General features: G+C 36.3%; 1 protein-coding gene across 5 annotated transcripts; it reads right to left on the bottom strand.

The window, feature by feature from the left end:
• Nucleotides 1-1,441: 1,441 nt before the first annotated feature.
• LOC147874769 (replication termination factor 2-like) lies at nt 1,442-19,784 on the bottom strand. Of its 5 annotated transcripts, XM_087343271.1 has the most exons (6): nt 19,389-19,656; nt 19,052-19,114; nt 12,545-12,687; nt 11,588-11,851; nt 3,226-3,370; nt 1,442-2,989 (listed from the first exon to the last, which is right to left on the bottom strand). In XM_087343271.1, the coding sequence occupies exons 3-6, from the start codon at nt 12,581-12,583 to the stop codon at nt 2,790-2,792; spliced, it is 648 nt and encodes a 215-aa protein (XP_087199397.1). In that variant the 5' UTR covers nt 12,584-12,687; nt 19,052-19,114; nt 19,389-19,656; the 3' UTR covers nt 1,442-2,789. The 5 variants fall into 5 exon arrangements, with proteins under 5 accessions (XP_087199397.1, XP_087199398.1, XP_087199394.1 ...); XM_087343272.1 differs by lacking the exons at nt 19,052-19,114; nt 19,389-19,656 and adding an exon at nt 19,672-19,784; XM_087343268.1 differs by lacking the exon at nt 19,052-19,114.
• Nucleotide 19,785: the final 1 nt, after the last annotated feature.

Here is a 19,785-nt window from a genome sequence, read left to right as displayed (position 1 = left end):
ACAAATATCACTCATACAAATTTCCATGGACCAGAAATTCTCTAAGGTTATAAACATTTCGCAGTTATAACTCTTTATTTTGGGGACAAGTCACACCAATTGTTGAAGGTATCCAACATTCTGGCAAACACTGCAGTTATCATCTTTGGGGTAAATGTCTGCAGGAAATGGGGGCTGTTAAGAAACCCTTATAATGAAATGGTTGTTAAGAGGTGTGTTGGGAATAACAGATGTAACTGGGTAAGAAGTGATGGAAACATTTACATGAACATCACCTCTTTTCCTGATTCATGTGGTCACTTCCCACTGGTCAGCATCCCACTTTTGTTCTTACCTAATAATGTTAATCACCTCCCTCTACCATATCTTTATAGGTGCATCCTAATCCTCCCTGTCTCCTGCCTGCTAGAAACATTCACCCTATAACTATACTTTCTCACTGCCTGTCACCTTCTTTTTCTTGCGGAAAGAGATAGTTATTTCCTGAACTAGAATCAGTGGGGAACAAGGATCGCCTCAGGGTTGACGTAATTTTACTTTTGAAATTAAGGACAATCTTATACACCATTTTCCATAACTGGTACAAACGTTTTGTACACAGGCTGAACACCCACTGTCGACTGTGTCCACTCGAGTACTCTCATGTGTTTTGACCTGCATTCCAGATCCCTTGCCGACATGGGAACCTCCACATGTGGCTTGCTAGCGGGGGACCCTTCACCCATCATCAAGTTTCAAGTCAAACAGTTACAGGGGTTCTGGACTGGTATAACCCTGAAGATGGCAACTGTAGTGTTTGCCAAATCACTGGCAAATCTTAACAATCAATGCTGCTTGTATCAAACTCTAGCTGCAAAAATCAAATAATAAGAATTGATATGTAGTTAAACAAAGTGTTATGAAACTGTTGTTAGTTTTATGTACAGAGAAAAGTAAGCTGTGAACATTATAATGAAACTTTCCAAGTGATATGTGAAAATGGCATTTAGATGAAGTGAAACAGTGTTAAAGACCGTCTGTATTCGCTAAGTACAAAACAAGATAATTCCATTTCAGTTCATAGAATAGGTTAGAATAATGTATTTAATTAAATGTGTATTATAGCTATCTTCTTCTTCTTTCTCTATATCCTCTTTTACCCGTAGGGGTCGAGGTTTATTTATTCATTTAATTGATCTGTAAGGACTCCATGGTGAGTGATCAGCCCGACGCTAGACATCTACCTATACAAACGTCCATGCCTTGAGTGGGACTCGAACCCACGGTCACAGCGGTCAAGCGCACAAGGATCATGCCTCAGACCGCGTGACTCCTGTGGCTGGCGTATTATAGATATCTAGTAACTAAATTTTATAAATGAGGAAGCAAGGCCAAGATTTCACAACTGTTTCATACACAACCAAGCATCAGACTAAATAAATCCAATAAGCAAGTTGCCAAGTACTTGTATCAACATACTTTAATGCTCACAGAATATTATTGTTACAAATAAATTTTCTACCATTATGACAAAGATTCAAACACATATTCAATATTATCATGTAAATGTAACTGCTCAAAATATGAAAATGCAATGTGTGTTGCATTGATAAATTTGACTTAACAGCCAAAGTTACTTCAGTGCATGTTGCTGGGGAAAACATGATTCATGCGTACAGTAGACACCATTTCATGAATCACTCATATTATAATGTGGGCCTTAATAATTTCAGTTATGAATTTAAAGTACAAAAGAACTTTTTGATGAGTGTATTCACATATTTTTAAATTCTACCATCAGCTATATCTCTTGTGGAAAATTATCATTTCAGCTGGCCTGATGTTTCATAATCAAGGTTTAATATTCCTAAGGATGCTTTTCCACAGATTGCAAGAGTAGTGTGATTTTACACTCTCTGCCAACACCTTTCAATCAAATATGTTGCATGCCTCCCAACATAGATTAAATGGCTACCTATTTAAATTTCCACAAGCCTAAAGGTGCCTATGAAGGCCAACCAATCTGAACCACCCCACAGTGGCTCTCAGTCCCCTTTTGTCAACACAAGTTAGACCCAATATCAACAACAAAAAAAGAAAGTAACATACCATACTTTTATTCTAAAACTTGTGAAATGAAGAAAGGTGTCTTGCAACATGTCCACATATATCACAAATGCAATACCGAGAGAACAGTGTTGGAAAATAATTCATCAGCACTGTTAATGTATAACATGTGACTCTTCCATTAACTACTTGTATCAAATGACAGGTAGAAGTGTAGGAACTCAAAATACACTATGGACAAAGTCAAGTACGAAAGACAATACTTTTTTTTCTTCTAAGGTAACTCTCATGATGTGTCAAAAAGTGTTAATAAAAGAAATGTCCATATCATAACCATTTTAATATCATCAGACTGTAATCACATTTTCTCCATCCAAACTCTGTTTTAACATGAGGTCAATGACATTTTAAGGAAGGCTGCTGCCAAAAGTCAGCAATTAACAACAGACTGGAGAAATAAGTAAAAGTGTAATTTTCACATTCATGGTTATTAACCTCATTTTTCAATTAAAATTCAACAAGCTCCATAAAGCCCAATAAATTTTATGAAAGGAAATGAAAATTAAGCTAGGTTTTACACATTATTACACATAACTGAGAATCTGATGGTTTATTTTCTACATGTTACTACAGACTCCAAACTGGGAACCTTTCAGTTCCATAATCTCACAACACACATAACTAACAAATGATTATCAATCAGATTTCTTGCTTCATAAAACATAAATAATGTCACAACAATATCAGTTATAAAACGGATTGTACGTAATCCAATGTGCTTTAGTCTGTTGCTGGGCTTTCTGATGGGATGTGAACAAGGATTTAAATACATCAGTGGCTTCTGGGTCACTGGCCACACTATATGAACTTCTCGTCTTCTTGAATACTGGATCTTCAATGTCACTCCCCATTTGTCTCTTAGTGGGTAAGGAAGATTTCATACCTGTAATGAAAGAAAAATAACATTTAGTTTCTCAGGAAAATACAATGTAAAACTGCATGTGTTTAACTCAAGCTCTAAAATGCAGTAAGCAAACTCTTCAACCAATTTGAAGCAACAACTAACAAATGAACTGGTTTCTTTTTTAAAATCATGGACTCTGCCTGACAGATCTGATGACTTCTTTGTAATGTCCTGACTATTATTCGATGTTTCTGTTGATGAAGTTGTTTTATTACCTTCCCCTTTGTATTGTGCTTTTCCAGCTTTGTTTCCAGCTTTTAAGCGGGCCTGGCGAGCCTCCAGCCTCGTGCTATTTACTTCCAACTTTTCAGGCGTTGGATTCAGGATTATAATGTCGTCCTCTGTGAACGGTTGCTGGCACTGTATTAAAATGTAAAATAAGAAAAAATTAGATGTCTGCGATATATAAAAATATTTACATTCGGTAGGTAAAACAATGTCTTAATACCACCCCCCCCCCCAAACCGATAATTAAAAGGGCTGTCAAGAAAACAAAACTTTACATTAATATGTAGAAGCAAAATATGAAGTTGTTTCCTTGCCTTGAATATGTGTAAACATGGAAGTAAGGCACATGAACACTAGATGGAGAAAAGTGAACAGCTTCACACTCTGGCCACTTCAATCCTTGGGGAAAGAGTTCCCAGTTCCCACTACATAGAAGACTGGGGTAGCCAGTCCAGATGTAGTGGCAAGGAGAAAATCTAAAGCTGTCTTGCCAAATGCCATTCATTAGCATGTGCTCTTCCATAGTTTGTACCAGTAAAGTATCACTCTACAACATATTCACAGAAGAAATAAATAGATTTCTAGGACAGGGACATTACAGAAGTGTATCAAATGCAATATAACAAAGAACAAATTATGAATATAAAGTAATGCTTATGCACCTGATAGTACAGCTAATGCCAAACTCAACGAGACATTTTTGTGTGTTCTTTATAATGGATAAAAGATTGTGCTCTAGTTGCCTTAAAGTTATTTCATGTTCTTTTCTACAAGAAAGAAAAGTAACATTTGGTATTAATGATACCAGAATACAGTCTGACTTATTTCACTCAGAGACTGAACACAAATTTCAATATCTTATGCCAAGTCCTGACTAACAAACTACATCTTTTTTATTCAGCTGTTCACAAAACTATGTGATGTTATGAAACCTCAGGCAGTGTTCATTACCACGCTCACAAAAGTCAAGAATTGACCCATATCTTAAGTCAGGTACTTCATCACTCCTGCACTCTCAAAGAAGAGAAATTCTCAACCTTTCCACGTTATAACAATTTTTGAACACAAGGAAAGCTGAACTACAGCCTAAACTGATTCCCATAAATTTTTCTACATTATTCTGCTAGAACTGCTGAACAGCTTTTGGAGAAAAATGTACCAGTCAGTGTACATAAAAATGAATAAGGAAAGTTTAATGAATTGTTCTCGGGCTACGAGCCTTGTAAGTTGCTTTAATGGAGAAAAAAACCTTACATTGTTGGTAGCCCAAGAATTCATTATACTTAGTCGCTGTGAAAGCTTCGGATCCTACACGGAAGGTATAGTCTCAATATGTAATTAACCAGTAAGGCACAGGCTGATCTACTACAACTTCATAACAATGGTTCATTCATTATACCAATATTATGTCAGACATTGACCATTGCCAGATATGCATGTGGTATACACATTTCAGGAGCTGGCTTTACGCTTGTCTTCAGATGATGGCTGTCATTCTACAGACAGATTACGTTTTGTTAGTTAAATTCTCATTTTACGAGGTGCGTCCCAAAAGTAAGTTTCCCTGGGGCCGTTTACAGAAACAAAACACAATTTCATGGAAATATTTATTGCAACAGATACAGCAAGTGTCCAGCTATTTTTCAACATATTCGCCACCGGAATTGAGACATTTGTCATACCGTGAGACCAACTTTTAATACCTGTGTCGTAGAAGTCTGCCGCCTGGGATTGGAACCACTGTGTGACAACCATCTCCACCTCTCTGTCATTCTCAAAACGCTGACGCTGACCGGACAGGAATTTCTTGAGGTGTAGGAAAAGATGGAAATCACTGGGAGCGAGGTCCGGGCTGTAGGGTGGATGATTAAACACCTTCCAGCTGAACTCCTGCAGGAGACTTGCTGTCCGTCGAGCCGTGTGCGGCCTAGCGTTATCGTGCAGGAAGACAATACCGGCACTAAGCATCCCGCGCCGCTTGTTCTGAATGGCCCGTCGCTGAAAATTGTTTGCACCAGCGACGCACCATCTGCTTGCTCATAACGTTAGGCCCATAGACCCGGCACAGCTGACGATGAATTTCGATCGGCGCTATGCTCTGTGCATTCAAAAACTTTATATCACTGACCGCACTTCACAGTCGGCGGGAGCTGGAATAAGAACCTCCATCTTCAACAGCTGCAACGATGCTTAGTGCCGGTATTGGGACGCGCCTCGTATATTCATTCGCAACATGTGCAGTGACAGCACAACAAATGCATATACAATTAATTTGAATTACCAAAATGAATAACAAACTTCTCTGATTATTTTCCTCTAGGAAAGTGGTATCTGAATTTCCTAACAGAGACGTAATGATTTTACGGTTTCTCAATGTCGCCATATAAAGTATGAATATTACTAATACAATTTTCCATGGATAAGATTGTATTAATACATTCATAAAAGTGACAACTGTGAACAGGTGGGTGAAAAATGAATGCCATAAATAAAAAAATACTGTTATAATAATTTAAACCATTGACTCTGCTTGACAGATCTGATGACTTATTTGTAATGTCCTGATTCGATTTTTCTGTTGATGAAGTTGTTTTATTACCTTGCCCTTTGTATTGTGCTTTTCCAGCTTTGTTTTCAGCTTTTAAACAGGCCTGGTGAGCCTCCAGCTTCGTGCAATTCACTTCCAAATCCTCAGGCCTTGGATTTAGGATTATAATGTGAGAAATATTCGTAGTTCGCTGTTACTAGCGGCACTGAAACTGTTCGCGGTCACCCACAAGAACGCGCACAACTCCCGCCCATATCAACAGAGCACCGGCCGACCACGCAATCCAAGCAAAAACGGAGCCTCATAAATTGTGGACCTGGTATAATAATTTGTATTGTTGTTAATGTTAGAAATTCAGTAATATAACTATTGCAAGGAACCGTTACAATTACTGTCAGTCATAGCTCTCAGATTTTAAATGTTTTCTGTGTTAGTTCAGTCTGAAAAGTATGTAGTTATGACTGAGAGCACAAAATTAGAAACTTGGTGGATTGGAGAATAGAGACATAGCTAAAGACAAATTAATAAAACATATTACACATTCAGAAGATTTAAGGGCATCGGTGCTGGAAAGGCCAAAGATGAGTACATTATTTAAAATATAACCCCCCCACCCCACCCATTGTTTGGCTCATCCAGAAGAAGGAAAAATGAATTTGCCCATTTAAAATTGCTTTGTTTAAATCCATAATATTATTTAATGAATTTCTATTCTTTTAATTGCCAGAAGTGAAATCATTCAGACAGCTGCAATGAACATTAAAAGAATTCCATGTTGTCACATAAAGCAGTAAGTTAACACAATAAATCTTGAAATGAATTTTTTGATGCCCCTCATATTGTGCGGCACTATTCTGCCGCTTACTTGGCTTATTAAAGTCTGGCCCTGAGTCCACTAGAATTAGAAGAGAACTAACATTTATAATAAGACTACACTTATTTTTAGAAATATTACTTGGCTTGGCCCCACTCAAACTGGGTTTTTGGTTAATATTATTTTTGTACTTTTCATTGTTGAGTTTTCTTGTTGGAAATCTGTCCATTTAATGGGGCACTGCTTGTAATTCTTTTTGTCATAAATACGTCTATACGAAAGGGTCGTTCAGCAAAACAGCATTAGGAAAATGTGTAAGATCAACAATGTGTAACAATGCTTTACTCCTTTACCTAAGAAACTAATTGTTATGTCATCTGTTTATTCAGCATTGTTGTGTTTCATTACTGCCATCAACAATCTGCTTTCGTTATTGTGGAAGTTACTGAAGTTGTTTCCAATAAAGGGCACTCTACATTTAACACAATTTGTGTAAGAAATGTGTGAAACAGAACTTTGTGCTCACAAATGTATATGTTGAATGTTTTTGGCAGACTGTCAACAAATGGAGTCTGTATGAATTAATTTGTGACAAGGAGTGTGGTGAGGTACATTCATAGCCACTGTTCTAACACCACCACCATCACAACCAACAACAACAACAACAACAACAATAGTAACTGCTACTACCATTGTCACAAATTTCTGCTACAAAGTTTTATATAAAAGTTTATTGTTATGCTTTAACTAATTACTAACACATACTCAATTAAAGATGATAATGTAAAAAACAATTATTTGACTTTTTAAATTTTTGTATATATAATTATTCTTCTATTCAAACCCTTGTATTGCACTTGGCAAAAGCTCATGGTTCATTGGTTGAGAACCACTGGTCTGAGATATATTTGATATAAACAAGTTTCCTGAATGACTCTATTCCAGTCCTCGCACGATTGATTTTCATTACCTATTTTATTTTGATATTAGTGGTGACGGAAGAGAAGACCTCAACTTGGGTAGTATGGTTGACCATTTGACCACTAGCACAGTATTAAGAAGGTCCCAGAATCCATCCCAACTGTTGCCACTGAGATTAAAATAAAATAAAAAGGAATTAGCAAATCTCTCAATATAATGGCAATAAATCACTTGAATGCAGGAAAATAGCCAACTTTCAAGTTGTCACATTGCCCAATACACATCACACACTCAACAATACCCAACATAATATTTGTGTAATGAATGAATTGTTGTAAGAGACCTTCAGAGAATCATTGTATGGTATACCACATTAAAAATTACACCACTTCTTTTGTCTCACACCATCTACTCTGTTCATGAATCTATTTTGCTAAGAAATAATTAACAGACTATAATCATGTGTGCCATTATGCACATTGTTTATATTTCTCTGTATGTATTTTATGCATGAAAAGTAATCTGTATATGAATATATTCTTAGTGGACAGTGAACTATGTGTGTGTGGGATTTGTCTATAGTAATTTACTTCGTATAAAAGTTTGCTAAACGTTATTCGGGGTTGTATAAATTCAGCTATTTCTTAACATACTGTAACATTGAAATCCATGGCGTAACAGCTCCAGAGGGCCAAAGCCAACTAACTTGACTGCTGGCCTCACGTTCACATGCCTAAGCAGAGGTGAACGATCATCCAACCAGATATAGGGTGACGTGTGGTCAGCACAACAAATCCCCAACCATTGCTAGCTTTCCTGACCAGATTACACTACTTAATGTAGCTCCCCAATTTCCTTACGATGCTGGGTTGGCACCGGTCCCATACACCGGTCAAAAGCTCATGAGAAAATTTCTTTTCCCCCCGAGATTCGAACCAGCGCGCATTCCATATCACCAGTCCGAAGCATGATGCCTCAGACCGAGTGGGACATACTGTAACATTATTGCTAAGTAGGTATAACAGCGTCATAATATTATGTGTCACCCTCAGTGGACTAGTGGTTAGCGTGCTCGCCACTGGACCCAAGGTTTGCGGGTTCAAACCCGGCCGAGGTCGAAGTAAACCTGGTAGTCCCATGTTGTCGATTTATGGCATGTAAAAGAACCTTATGAGCATGATGTTTCTTAAGCAAAATTCAGTGACCATTTCTCACCTATGTCTCTCCTGATTCTCTGCTAGATGGCTCTAGCAGAAAATTGAGTAGAAATTGTGCAGATGCACACTTCAAGGACAAAGAAACCTTCCATATGGGTGGAGGCCAAGGCCCAAAATTTGGCTGTAGTGCCATTGGATGGAGGAATATGTGACTACATTTATTGCATTATATCTTGTTCTTGAGTTAACTTTCTATAACTGTACTGTGTTTCTAATTATTTTCTGAATGTGATGTGTTATATTCTGCTTTCTACCATCTATGGAGTGCACTTTCTGTCTATGGTTGAAAGCTCAACTGACACAATTTGCTTCACAAATGTAAAGAATGCCTAAAATTAACCTTTAAATCACAGCATTTAAATCTTGCAGTTTGCGATGCAGTATACAGAACATTAAAACTTGAGTGCACACTTTTCAAGAAATATTTTATCTTGAGAAGGAAAAGAGATAAAATTATAGAATAAAATGTATTTTAATTTAAAATTCTGGACCACTATGACTGCAGCATTTAACAGATTCAACTACTTTTAAGAATAGGGAAATGCACTGTATGAAAACTAACATTTTTTAAAATGCATACTTACAATTTGTCCATGAGTTCCCTTCTCCAAAAGAGGAGTCCATATTTCTTCTACTACTTTAGGTCTGATTTTGTGTGTCCAGCACAAAGTTTTTATCTGACCTCAAAGCCAACCTTACACTTTTGGCATGTTGTACTAACTTTATGGTCGATTACAAACGCCGAGCACACAGCCACGTAACTGATTTGATGGTACAGGCCAGTGCTTATTGTCACTAGCATCTAATTCGCCTATCTGGTGGCAACATTTGTGGGTCTTCCAGGAGTTCTCTTTTTGAAGTCTTGGTCTTCTTCTTGCATGTATTAGCAGGTCCTTAACTAAACACAAGCAAAATTATCTGTGGGAGGTCTTTTCACTACAGGAGAAGAAATGAACGTAGCTGTTGAGAACTGTTAGGTTTGGTAGGTGGAATAACATTTTTTGTCCACTTTCATGTGTGGCGGCTAATAGCGTGACTATCTGCCATTCTGTTGCTGTCGTCCACATAGCCCATGTGTCCTAATTTTTCACTACAGCTGACTTTTGAGGATTTCTATATTCATCACAAAAGTTTCCTTCTGCTGGTATATTGTGAATGTTAGTCAACATGTGCATGTCTCACTTTTTCTTGCAAACCAATGCTGTGAGATCACCGCCAGTCCTCACTCAAATATCACCACATTTCAGTTTTAGATTTTTCCATCCTAAATCTCATGGCACACACTTCCTGCCTGGTCAGACAGTCCCATTACAGTTTAATTAATTTAAGTCTATTGAGAGAAAAGTCAGGGGAAGAGAAGAAATATTCAATGTATAACTAATTGCCTGTCCTTCCAGATTTCTTGTGAGATCCATCACTGTAGCATGGGTAGCATAGCCACATATTGCTGGTCATTTCTCAAATATACCTTTATGTCATAAGTGTACCCAGCAGAATCACACAACTTGAAATTGTTGATGTTGATTATTTTTAAAAGTACTGCTTGGAAACAACTTGCCCTCTGAACAGAACAATCATTTTGTCTAATGCCAAATGCTAAGATGGACTGTAATTTTTTGTGAAAGCATCGTTGAGAATTTGAAATACATCTCGCATTTTCTGTAGCCTCTCATAATTTTCATCATTCTTATCAGTTTCTTTCCCGTTGTCAACGAAGTATAGGAAGTGAAAAATGTGTAAGAATTTATAATTTTATAGTGTTGCTGCAGAAAGGTGTATATACTTGTTCCATTGTAGCCAAAAATCTGTCAGTCTCTCTCATATGTCACATCCCATTTGTATAATCACAGCCAAAAACAGAAAATTTCAGACTCAGTCACTTGAGGGAACGGAGAGGAAGCATCATCAGTAGTGTCCAGGTACTGTTGACAGTATCGGTTTGTCTCCACCACCAGCAGATAACTTCTGAAAAAGGCAACATGAAAACACAAAGTGGACTTGAACTTCTGTTTATGTGCCAGGCTTCACTATGTTTCACATCACTGGGACCACCTCTAAAGTTGTAGATACCCCTGATATATCCTGTTTGAAAGGACAGTTCCCAGTCGGAAGTTGTTGATTTTTGTTTTTGTTGTTGCTGCTGCTGCTGTTGTTATGGTGGTGATGGGGATTATGGCAAATGTCACACTTCTTGCATATGGTATTCCTCCTCCAGTTCTGTTTCCTCCCCTTGAACTTGAGAATAGCCATCACTGTCACTTTCCAGAATTAATTTAGTATTGTTATTCTGAAATCTCCTGGAGCCACGGTCGAAAACTGTTCTGCGTTGCTTGTGCAATCATCTGCATTACCTTCAAGACAAGTGATGTTATGCTCTCGTCTCTGATACAAATCATGCTGTTGGTATGTTTATTACTGATTATTTGTGTCCATTCACATACAAGCCCGTTGTTTATGTTCACACTTCCACTGCGATAACAGTCTGGATGGCAAGTGCATGGAACCCATGAACACAAATATGAGATCTGAACATTGCAAAATCATGCATTCCCCAAGAGGATCACACGTAACACTGACCCCACAATGAGCGATCCGCCAGTGACCTGCATATATTCTAAAGGTTAAAGACTGAGGTGTTTTAAGTTCCTCTTGCCTATGCATCATTGCATGTCAGTTATATGTAAAATGACAATTATATTATAATTTACCACTTTGTATGAACGAAGGGGATCTGAAAAATGTCTTGTGTTACTGCCACAAACAAATGAACCAACATATTTTTACAAAGTGTAGGTTTCACCAAACTGTGACGAGTTTTGCCACTGCCTACTTAAAAATTATTAAATTACCTTTCGAGTATTCTGTGACAGTATTGTCATTTGGGCTTGGGCAAGATGTTGAACAGACTGAAATGTTGTGAGAGGATGGCCAGAGATGTCTATGGACTTTGTTGTCTGGGGTACACTGTTACCAGACTGCATCAAAGCTTTTGCAGACTTGTGTTCATGATGAGAAGAGAGTCTTTCAGATGAACTTGGTGTGGAGTAATCAACCGCGTCCACTAAAATGTTTTTCTCTTTTGACAGTGTCTTGGTCTTTTGTTTCACCATTTTCTGAAAGAAGAGTTATAAGCTTTAGCCAAGTTGTTTCAGTAAGGTGTTACACATTAGGCATTTACTTATCATGTACCTTGTTTCTCATTTCCATTGCATTTAATTAAGTGAAACTGATTTTATTACATATTCCTATAATGATACACAAGAACAATTTTTGATGATCTTCTTGGTTGTTGCACAGTGCGACATTTTAGCTGTGCTTGAATGTTTCAGAGAAACATACTGTCTCCATCATGAGGACTAAAGACCGAAATACTACACAGTGCAACGACACAGAGCACTGATATTCGTATCACCACAAAAACAACTCAAACTTCTTAACTACAAGAAAGATGACAGGACCTTTTTAGAACACACTTAGCTATCAATAAAATCATCAGCTGTTACTGCTCCAGGGATAAAAAAGAATCTTTCTCAGAATATACAATGGGCTGTTCAGGTGATTAGAAATTTTCAGTTCCACATTCATAACAGTCTTGACTATGCTTTTGGAAAGCCATTATTTACAGCTTATGGAGTTATTTTTAGGCAGTTCATTGAATTGACAGAATCTTACAGGAACCGAAGAATAGAAGCAAAATGTACTGAGTTTGGCAAAAATAAGAACATTTGTTCAATCAGAAATTAGTAAAGAGTTTTGTTAGACTAAGAAAAACACATAAAATTTAGCTAAGAATAGTATGTGCTAACCTTTAGCTCAGTTTCCTGCTTTCTCAACAGATACTGCATATTTCGTACACCCGTCTATCTCACCAGTCAGTTTAGCATGATGTCTGTGCTGTCCGTTTGTTCGCCAACACGTTCCACTGTAATTGCATCTTCTTTTCTGCCCACTGGAAATTCAAACAAAGTGACCCCACCATATCATCAGGCTCATAACTGGTTGTATCTATTGCATCTATGCAGATATTGGTTTTGAACTTATTCTTCAGTTTTCAACTGTTATATTTATACATAATAGATCAAATTTGGTCATAATTTAGATATTACAATGGGCATTAATCCTTACGGAAAAATTCGCTTCTTGACCAAGATTAGAACCCAGAATATTCTGCTTCTTGGCACTTTCCTGGTCTTTGCATTGAGAAAAAAAACAAAAAAAAAACATGATCATCCCTAAATTGAATGGCAGTCATGTCTCTGCTGAGGTAAACATTAAAGCAATAAGTTTGTTTTATATGTAGGTAACTTGTTTAATTCAATTAGCATAATATTAAAAATTCTATCATGTTGCTACTTTCCAGCAAAACAAAATAAATTAAGGATTCGAAGTTTCCACAGCGGTGAGTCAGAAGATGGTTGCCTTCTGGGTTGTTGTGCTGTGTAGTCTGATAGAAGTTTACAAACGTTTCAGAGGTCCTTGCTGCCTCCATAATCAAGGCAGTGATCACCCCAATAATGGAGGCAACAAGGACCTCTGAAACGGTAAACTTCTCTCAGACTACACAGTGCAACACCCCAGAAGACAGCCATCTTCAAAATAATGTTTCTTATGAAATTCGGTTAAGTCATAATACCCATCTTTTAAGTTTTCCATGTCTGACAACAATGGTTCATGAAATCTAATTCAAAGATAAATTTGGAATTTAAAATGTGCAAGCCTGTCACACTGAAAGACTTTAATATTCTAAAGTTATATGAGAGATAATGACCAGCACAGAAGACTTTATATTCACAAATAACCAATAAAATATACACCCATTAACCTGAGCAAGGGATATGAACAATGTCTGGTATTCCCAGCATTCATAATGCTTTGTCTTTGACAGAAGGGAGGGATGGTAAAGGCATGCAGGAAAACCTCCAGCAGAATTAGACTCTTCCAAGACTTCTGACTTTCCCCTAAACCACAAGATGTATGATTTTACAATGAGACTAAACATGTAATCTGTGGAAGCAGTCATCAGGCACAGAGCTTCAGCCACTCTGCATCAACTGTCTTCATGCATACCTACTGTTTAACCATTCTGATAGGCTCACATTTCTTGTCAAAAATTTGTTGCAACAGCTGAGAACATGCATCCATTTCACTAACTTTTGCATCCAAGACAGTTCTCTAAAAACTTACATCAAAACAGTCATGTGCTCTTAATATACACAATGCAGATTCTATAAATAACATGTCTACTTCGTACTTCACTGAAAGTATAATTAACTAACATCCTATAAGCAAAAGTAATGGCGTTTAACAGTGTACCACGTGAGAATATGTTAGTGTTTCAATTATAGTACTAAGATTCATAAGACATAGGAACACGTGAACTGAAGGCAACATGTCTGAATATATTTAGGAAGTACTGATTTAAATGCTGGCCATGATACCAATTATCATGGCAGATTTTCCTAAGTCCTCTGCTCCAGGAAAATGATGGAATAGTGTCTTACAACAGGCTTAATTCCATTATCATTCACCAGGCACCTCTAACACTTATCATAATTTCTCATGTTATATGGCTGATTTACCTAATCAAGTTTTCAAATAAAAAATTCATAATAGGAGTCAGGCACAAGAGTTCAGAAGATACTAAAGGTGGATTTTTTCTGTTCATTTACTGTATGAAGTCACACTGAAGGTGATACACGTCTCTTTGAAACCACTGATGTAAGTGGTGGGAACTTTGAACAGAACAAAACAATAATTTATGAAGTATATTTTAAAACAATTCTGGCATTTAATGTTGAAACATAGATCCTAAGAAAGAAAATCAAGAAAGCAGAGTCCAAGCAATGGACACAAAATTACTTTTATGAGAATTTACGGTAAAACAAGAAGGGATAGGATTAGAAATAAAATATAATTACAGTTTAAATTTAAAATTTGTAATTGTATTAGAAAATAAACTACAGTGATTTAGCCAGAGATACAGAGAAGGGCATTAGATGTAGAATTAAAAAAAAAGGGGGAGACCTGCGGGATAATGCAGACCAATACAGTTCACCCAGGTAATAGAAGAGAGGGAACAGCTGGCGATAAATCACATTGGAAATATTGTACAAAAACATCCACTGACCAATATAAAACAGAAACATTTGCAGATCTCGGTGAGGTCTATATTTTATATCATATATGAAGTTCTTGATCAATAAGATGACTGATAAACAATCTACCTGAGCAACAGTTTATATTGACATAAATAAAAATTATATTTGTCCGATATTAGTAGGATCTCTCAATACCAAATTTCACAGAAATACAATCGGTAGTTCAAGACGTGAAATACGTAAATAAAGAGGCATGTAGGACCATCCCACAATGAAACTGTTGAGAGAGAAATTCTAATCTGACAAATGAGAGGCAGAAAAGAACATTTTTCTCGCATGTAAACTACAAGGACAAAAGGATAAGAAAAAACCTGAATACCAGAGTGAATGGTATACTTAAACATATTGTACCTATTTTGTAAACATGATTCCTCCTAACTTTGATCTCACTGCCTTCTGATGTTTATTTAGTGCAAGTAAAATCCTATTTTGCAAAGTTAAATGTATTTCTGATGTAGGATTTGAGGTTTTCACAGCAGTAAGTCTGAAGATGGCTGTCTTCCGGGTTGCTGCGCCATGTAGTCTGGTATCAGACTACATGGTGCAACAACCCAGAAGACAGCCATCTTCCATATTACTGATATCACACTGCAACAAATCAGAAAAACATTTTTTGCTGAAAGCTTTAACGGATGCATCCTGTTGTGTGTTGGTCGTTATGTTGACAATCCATCTACTCTATTTACTACAGAAAAAGAACATAAAAACCCATAAATATTCTTGATATAACCATCAAAAAGAATAACCAATAACTTGAATATAACACCTTTAGAAAACCAACCACAACTGACATTACCATCTCCAATACCTCATGCCACCCTCAGGATCACAAAAAAGTCACTATAAACTATGTGTTAAACAGAGCATGTATGTATATACTATATACAGACACTTAAAAAAACAAATTTATCCTTGTGGTTTTCCTATAGCAAATTACTTTTCAGTGTTAATATCTATTTAAACAGTGACCCATTTACCTGCACAATTATGTTGAGAGCACGAAAGGTACAAGTCACAGCCAGAAATGGTATCATGATCTTCCACATGATCAGCAGTGTCATGACAAACGGAGAAAAAACTGTCACAAAACAGTGCACCCAAGTTGGATCAAATGAATTGATGCTTGCAATGTTGCCAGTCCCAAAGAATGAGACAATAATGTAGAATAACTGATATACTCATTAAGGGCTAACATTTTTATGTTCAGGATTTCAGTGTTTAAAACGTTTTATGAAAATTAATCAGTTTGGAACAGACAGGTTAGTGCAGCAACGTTACGTTGCTAGTATGTTTTGTTTTTAGGAAAGTAGACCTCGATTATTACAAACACTAAACCCTCGCTAAAGCAGCCTATATAGAAGGAAGGGTATTCTAGATTAGGTAGTAATTCTAAGTAATGAGTGAAATAAAACTGATAGTAATTGTAAATATTATTAAAATTAGGATACTGTTCATTTACTGTATGAAGTCACACTGAAGGTGATACACGTCTCTTTGAAACCACTGATGTAAGTGGTGGGAACTTTGAACAGAACAAAACAATAATTTATGAAGTATATTTTAAAACAATTCTGGCATTTAATGTTGAAACATAGATCCTAAGAAAGAAAATCAAGAAAGCAGAGTCCAAGCAATGGACACAAAATTACTTTTATGAGAATTTACGGTAAAACAAGAAGGGATAGGATTAGAAATAAAATATAATTACAGTTTAAATTTAAAATTTGTAATTGTATTAGAAAATAAACTACAGTGATTTAGCCAGAGATATAGAGAAGGGCATTAGATGTAGAATTAAAAAAAAAAAGGGGGAGACCTGCGGGATAATGCAGACCAATACAGTTCCCCCAGGTAATAGAAGAGAGGGAACAGCTGGCGATAAATCACATTGGAAATATTGTACAAAAACATCCACTGACCAATATAAAACAGAAACAATGACAGAAGGAAAAGTAATTACTCAAATTACTATTCTTATACAGAGTAATAGTTCTGTTACTTTCAACTTTTTCTTAAAATTTATCTTTACCACCAGCCTTCCAAGTATTATTCATGTGTCCTACTGTGGTCTTATAACCAGCATTTGCAGAATCTCCTTAGTAACCAAAATTAAACACTTTAGCACTGTCCCCATCATTAATGTTTCATTAACCTTGAAACAAGAACAGCCCAAGCCTGCTGATGAGGCTTCCACATCTAAAGTACCTCCATAACAAACACTAGCATTATCAAGATTTTTGTATTTTGCGTTGTTGCACTGTATAGTCTTGTAGATGTTCACCATTGCCCTGATGATGTTGGTAAACATCTACCAGACTACAGAGCGCAACAACCCAGAAGACAGAAATCTTCATACTCACTGCTGTGAAAACATCAAATCATACACTAGCATTATCATTGCTTCAAACTGCCACTCCCCCATCTACTCTTTCATGTAATCTTGGTTTACCATCTTTACAGTCACAAATAAAGCCATTTTAGTGTTTTGTGTTTGATTTAATTTACCTTAACCTTGATTACTGATTGGATTTTATTCAAATGAAACTTTGTATTTACTGTTGTTCTATCTTAATGTTATGATGCATTAAAAGTATTATTTACTTCTGTATTTAAATCATTTAGCAATGTTTACATCAATTATTAGAATGCAACTGCCATATGCTATAGCGCATTCACTGAAAAGGTTGAATGCAACTGTCATTTCCTGACTGGAACTGCATGACACACTGCCAAGCACCACATGGTTTTCTCAATATAAGTCAAGTATTGCTTCATAGAAACAATAAATGAACTTAACTTTTTTAGCCAGGAGCTGTGAAGTAACAGTTGTGTTCAACTTTGTCAATGAATATACTGTATAATTACTTTTATAAGGCCTGCCATGTACAATGATTGGAGAAACAGCTATGTGAAGCAAGAAGTGGTTGTACAGCTAAAAACAGGATGCACAGAGTAACTGAAGTTGAACATGTTAATGTGTCTCAATTGAAAAGCATTTTGTACAGCTGTTGCAGTATCCACTTGGCCAACACCACCACACATAACACATGGTGTATCACCAAACTTGATTTCCAGGAGAAAATGAGAAACACCAACACAAGAACTGAAAATGCTATAATTTACCTGCACGTACCCAATCCTGTCTCAACAGATTGTACTGCTCTCTTCTCAGCACCAACTCTGCCTCATTATTAATAAACTTATCATTCATTGGATCTTTCAACTCCGAGCAAGGAAAGGTTGTACTAAAATTCAAACTTATAAATTACCTGTACACCAGTAAATGAATTAACCTTGATCATCCATCATGCATCACTGCTTATTCAGCCCAACTGGCCCTGTCACACTAGCCTAACTCAGATCATTAAACCTGGAGTTAAAGTCCAGCCAGCAGGTCCATGGTATTAAGGTTTAAATCCCCATTAACTTATGATAAAATTTTATGGCACAAAATTCCATTAAATTTTGTTTATATGAGCAAAGCCAAGACAAACCATCTTCAAACAACGATTATCCACCTGGTTGTTAATAACTCATTACTGACAGTTCCTTCTCACTTTCATATTAACATGGCTACAAATATACATCCCATTTTAAGGATTACGACATGAATACATCAAGTTCAAAAACTTTTATTCTCTTTATGTAATGCTAACAACAGCTGTGCGGTAAATTTTAGTAATGATAATATTCCTATTCTTCAGATTAATAATTACATCATGACAGTGCTAGTATTTAGTTTAAACACAAAGACACATAAATAAATATAATATAGGTAGTGAAGAAAAAATTAAATGATTATGTAGTATAAGATGTCTGAAGATTATGCAGTGTCAGCATTCATTGTTACAACTGGTATTTTATGAAAGTGACCTAGATGCATTCATATTTAAAGTCAGTCAGATGCTGGCACTTCTTTCACAGCAATAGAAAATGCAAAACTCACAATAAAAAATTGTTGACACACTCTGTTTACCTGCATACATCTTTTAGTTTGTTTGTTTTTAAGTGTTGCATAAACAAATACACTCTAGTTACAGGTAACAAGAAACAGGGTTACACTGTAAGATTTCTTGCACACAACTTTCTCAAAAATTTTAGAAAATGTTGTCACAAGTGAAATTGAATTTTAGATTTTTTGAGAAAAATACTTACTCCTTCTTTTGACATATTTTATCTGCAGTAACTAGCTCCTAGAGTATAATTTTCTAGATTGACCTGTAAAATTTCTCGTGCTATCATATGGTATTCATTCAAACATAAAATATGGGGTGAAAATGTATAATTTATGGACACTAATAATTCAACAATTTTGTTTTAAAGTCTTCTCGTATTCTGATGATACACCACGACATTTTTATTTTGATTCTGATGTAAATTTAAAATTGGCTTATTTACAGTGACTTGGATATCTTTCAGGTATTTGGTGATAAATTTGTGTTTTAACCTAAAAAAGGCCAAGGTCTTACACCAGTGATTACAGGAATCGTACCAGTATTTGGGTTGCACCCAATCTTGTTCGTAATGAAATGCCCAACCTTCTCTTTACCCCTTGAAATCATGAGCAACCGTGATTGCCGTGGATGCAGCAAAGATCTCTGGAACGTCGGAAAACTTCTACCAAACTACACGGCCCAACAACCCAGAAGACATCAATCTTCAACAAAAGCTCTTAACTACGCATTAAGCAGATGCCAATTTAATAAGCAATGAAATATAATTTAACAGTCATTTTCATCTTTCCAATCAAATATATACGACCACATTTTCGTTACCTGATTCAAAGCACAGAAAATAGAACAATCTCTCATTTACTCTGTGGCCGGAGACGGAATTCATAGTAGCAAAGATAAATATCATATTCAAAGAAAAATTGCACCATTTTCTGT

Source organism: Zootermopsis nevadensis, unplaced genomic scaffold (assembly GCF_977971745.1).
Source record: "Zootermopsis nevadensis isolate Lab colony 2312 unplaced genomic scaffold, Znev_1.0 Znev_ptg000005l, whole genome shotgun sequence".
Taxonomy (NCBI): Eukaryota; Metazoa; Arthropoda; class Insecta; order Blattodea; family Termopsidae; genus Zootermopsis; species Zootermopsis nevadensis.
The sequence above is the reverse complement of the archived record's forward strand: the minus strand, read 5'-3'. Positions and strand labels throughout refer to the sequence as shown.

Bases quoted from the DNA above. Each gene is read 5' to 3' on its own strand.
- LOC147874769 (XM_087343272.1), bottom strand. From the start codon at position 12,583: ATGCAGTATCTGTTGAGAAAGCAGGAAACTGAGCTAAAG. The intron at 11,852-12,544 runs GTTAGCACATAC...CTCTTCTTTCAG, and splicing joins AGCAGGAAACTGAGCTAAAG to AAAATGGTGAAACAAAAGAC. The intron at 3,371-11,587 runs GTAATTTAATAA...ATTTTAATACAG, and splicing joins TGTCACAGAATACTCGAAAG to TGCCAGCAACCGTTCACAGA.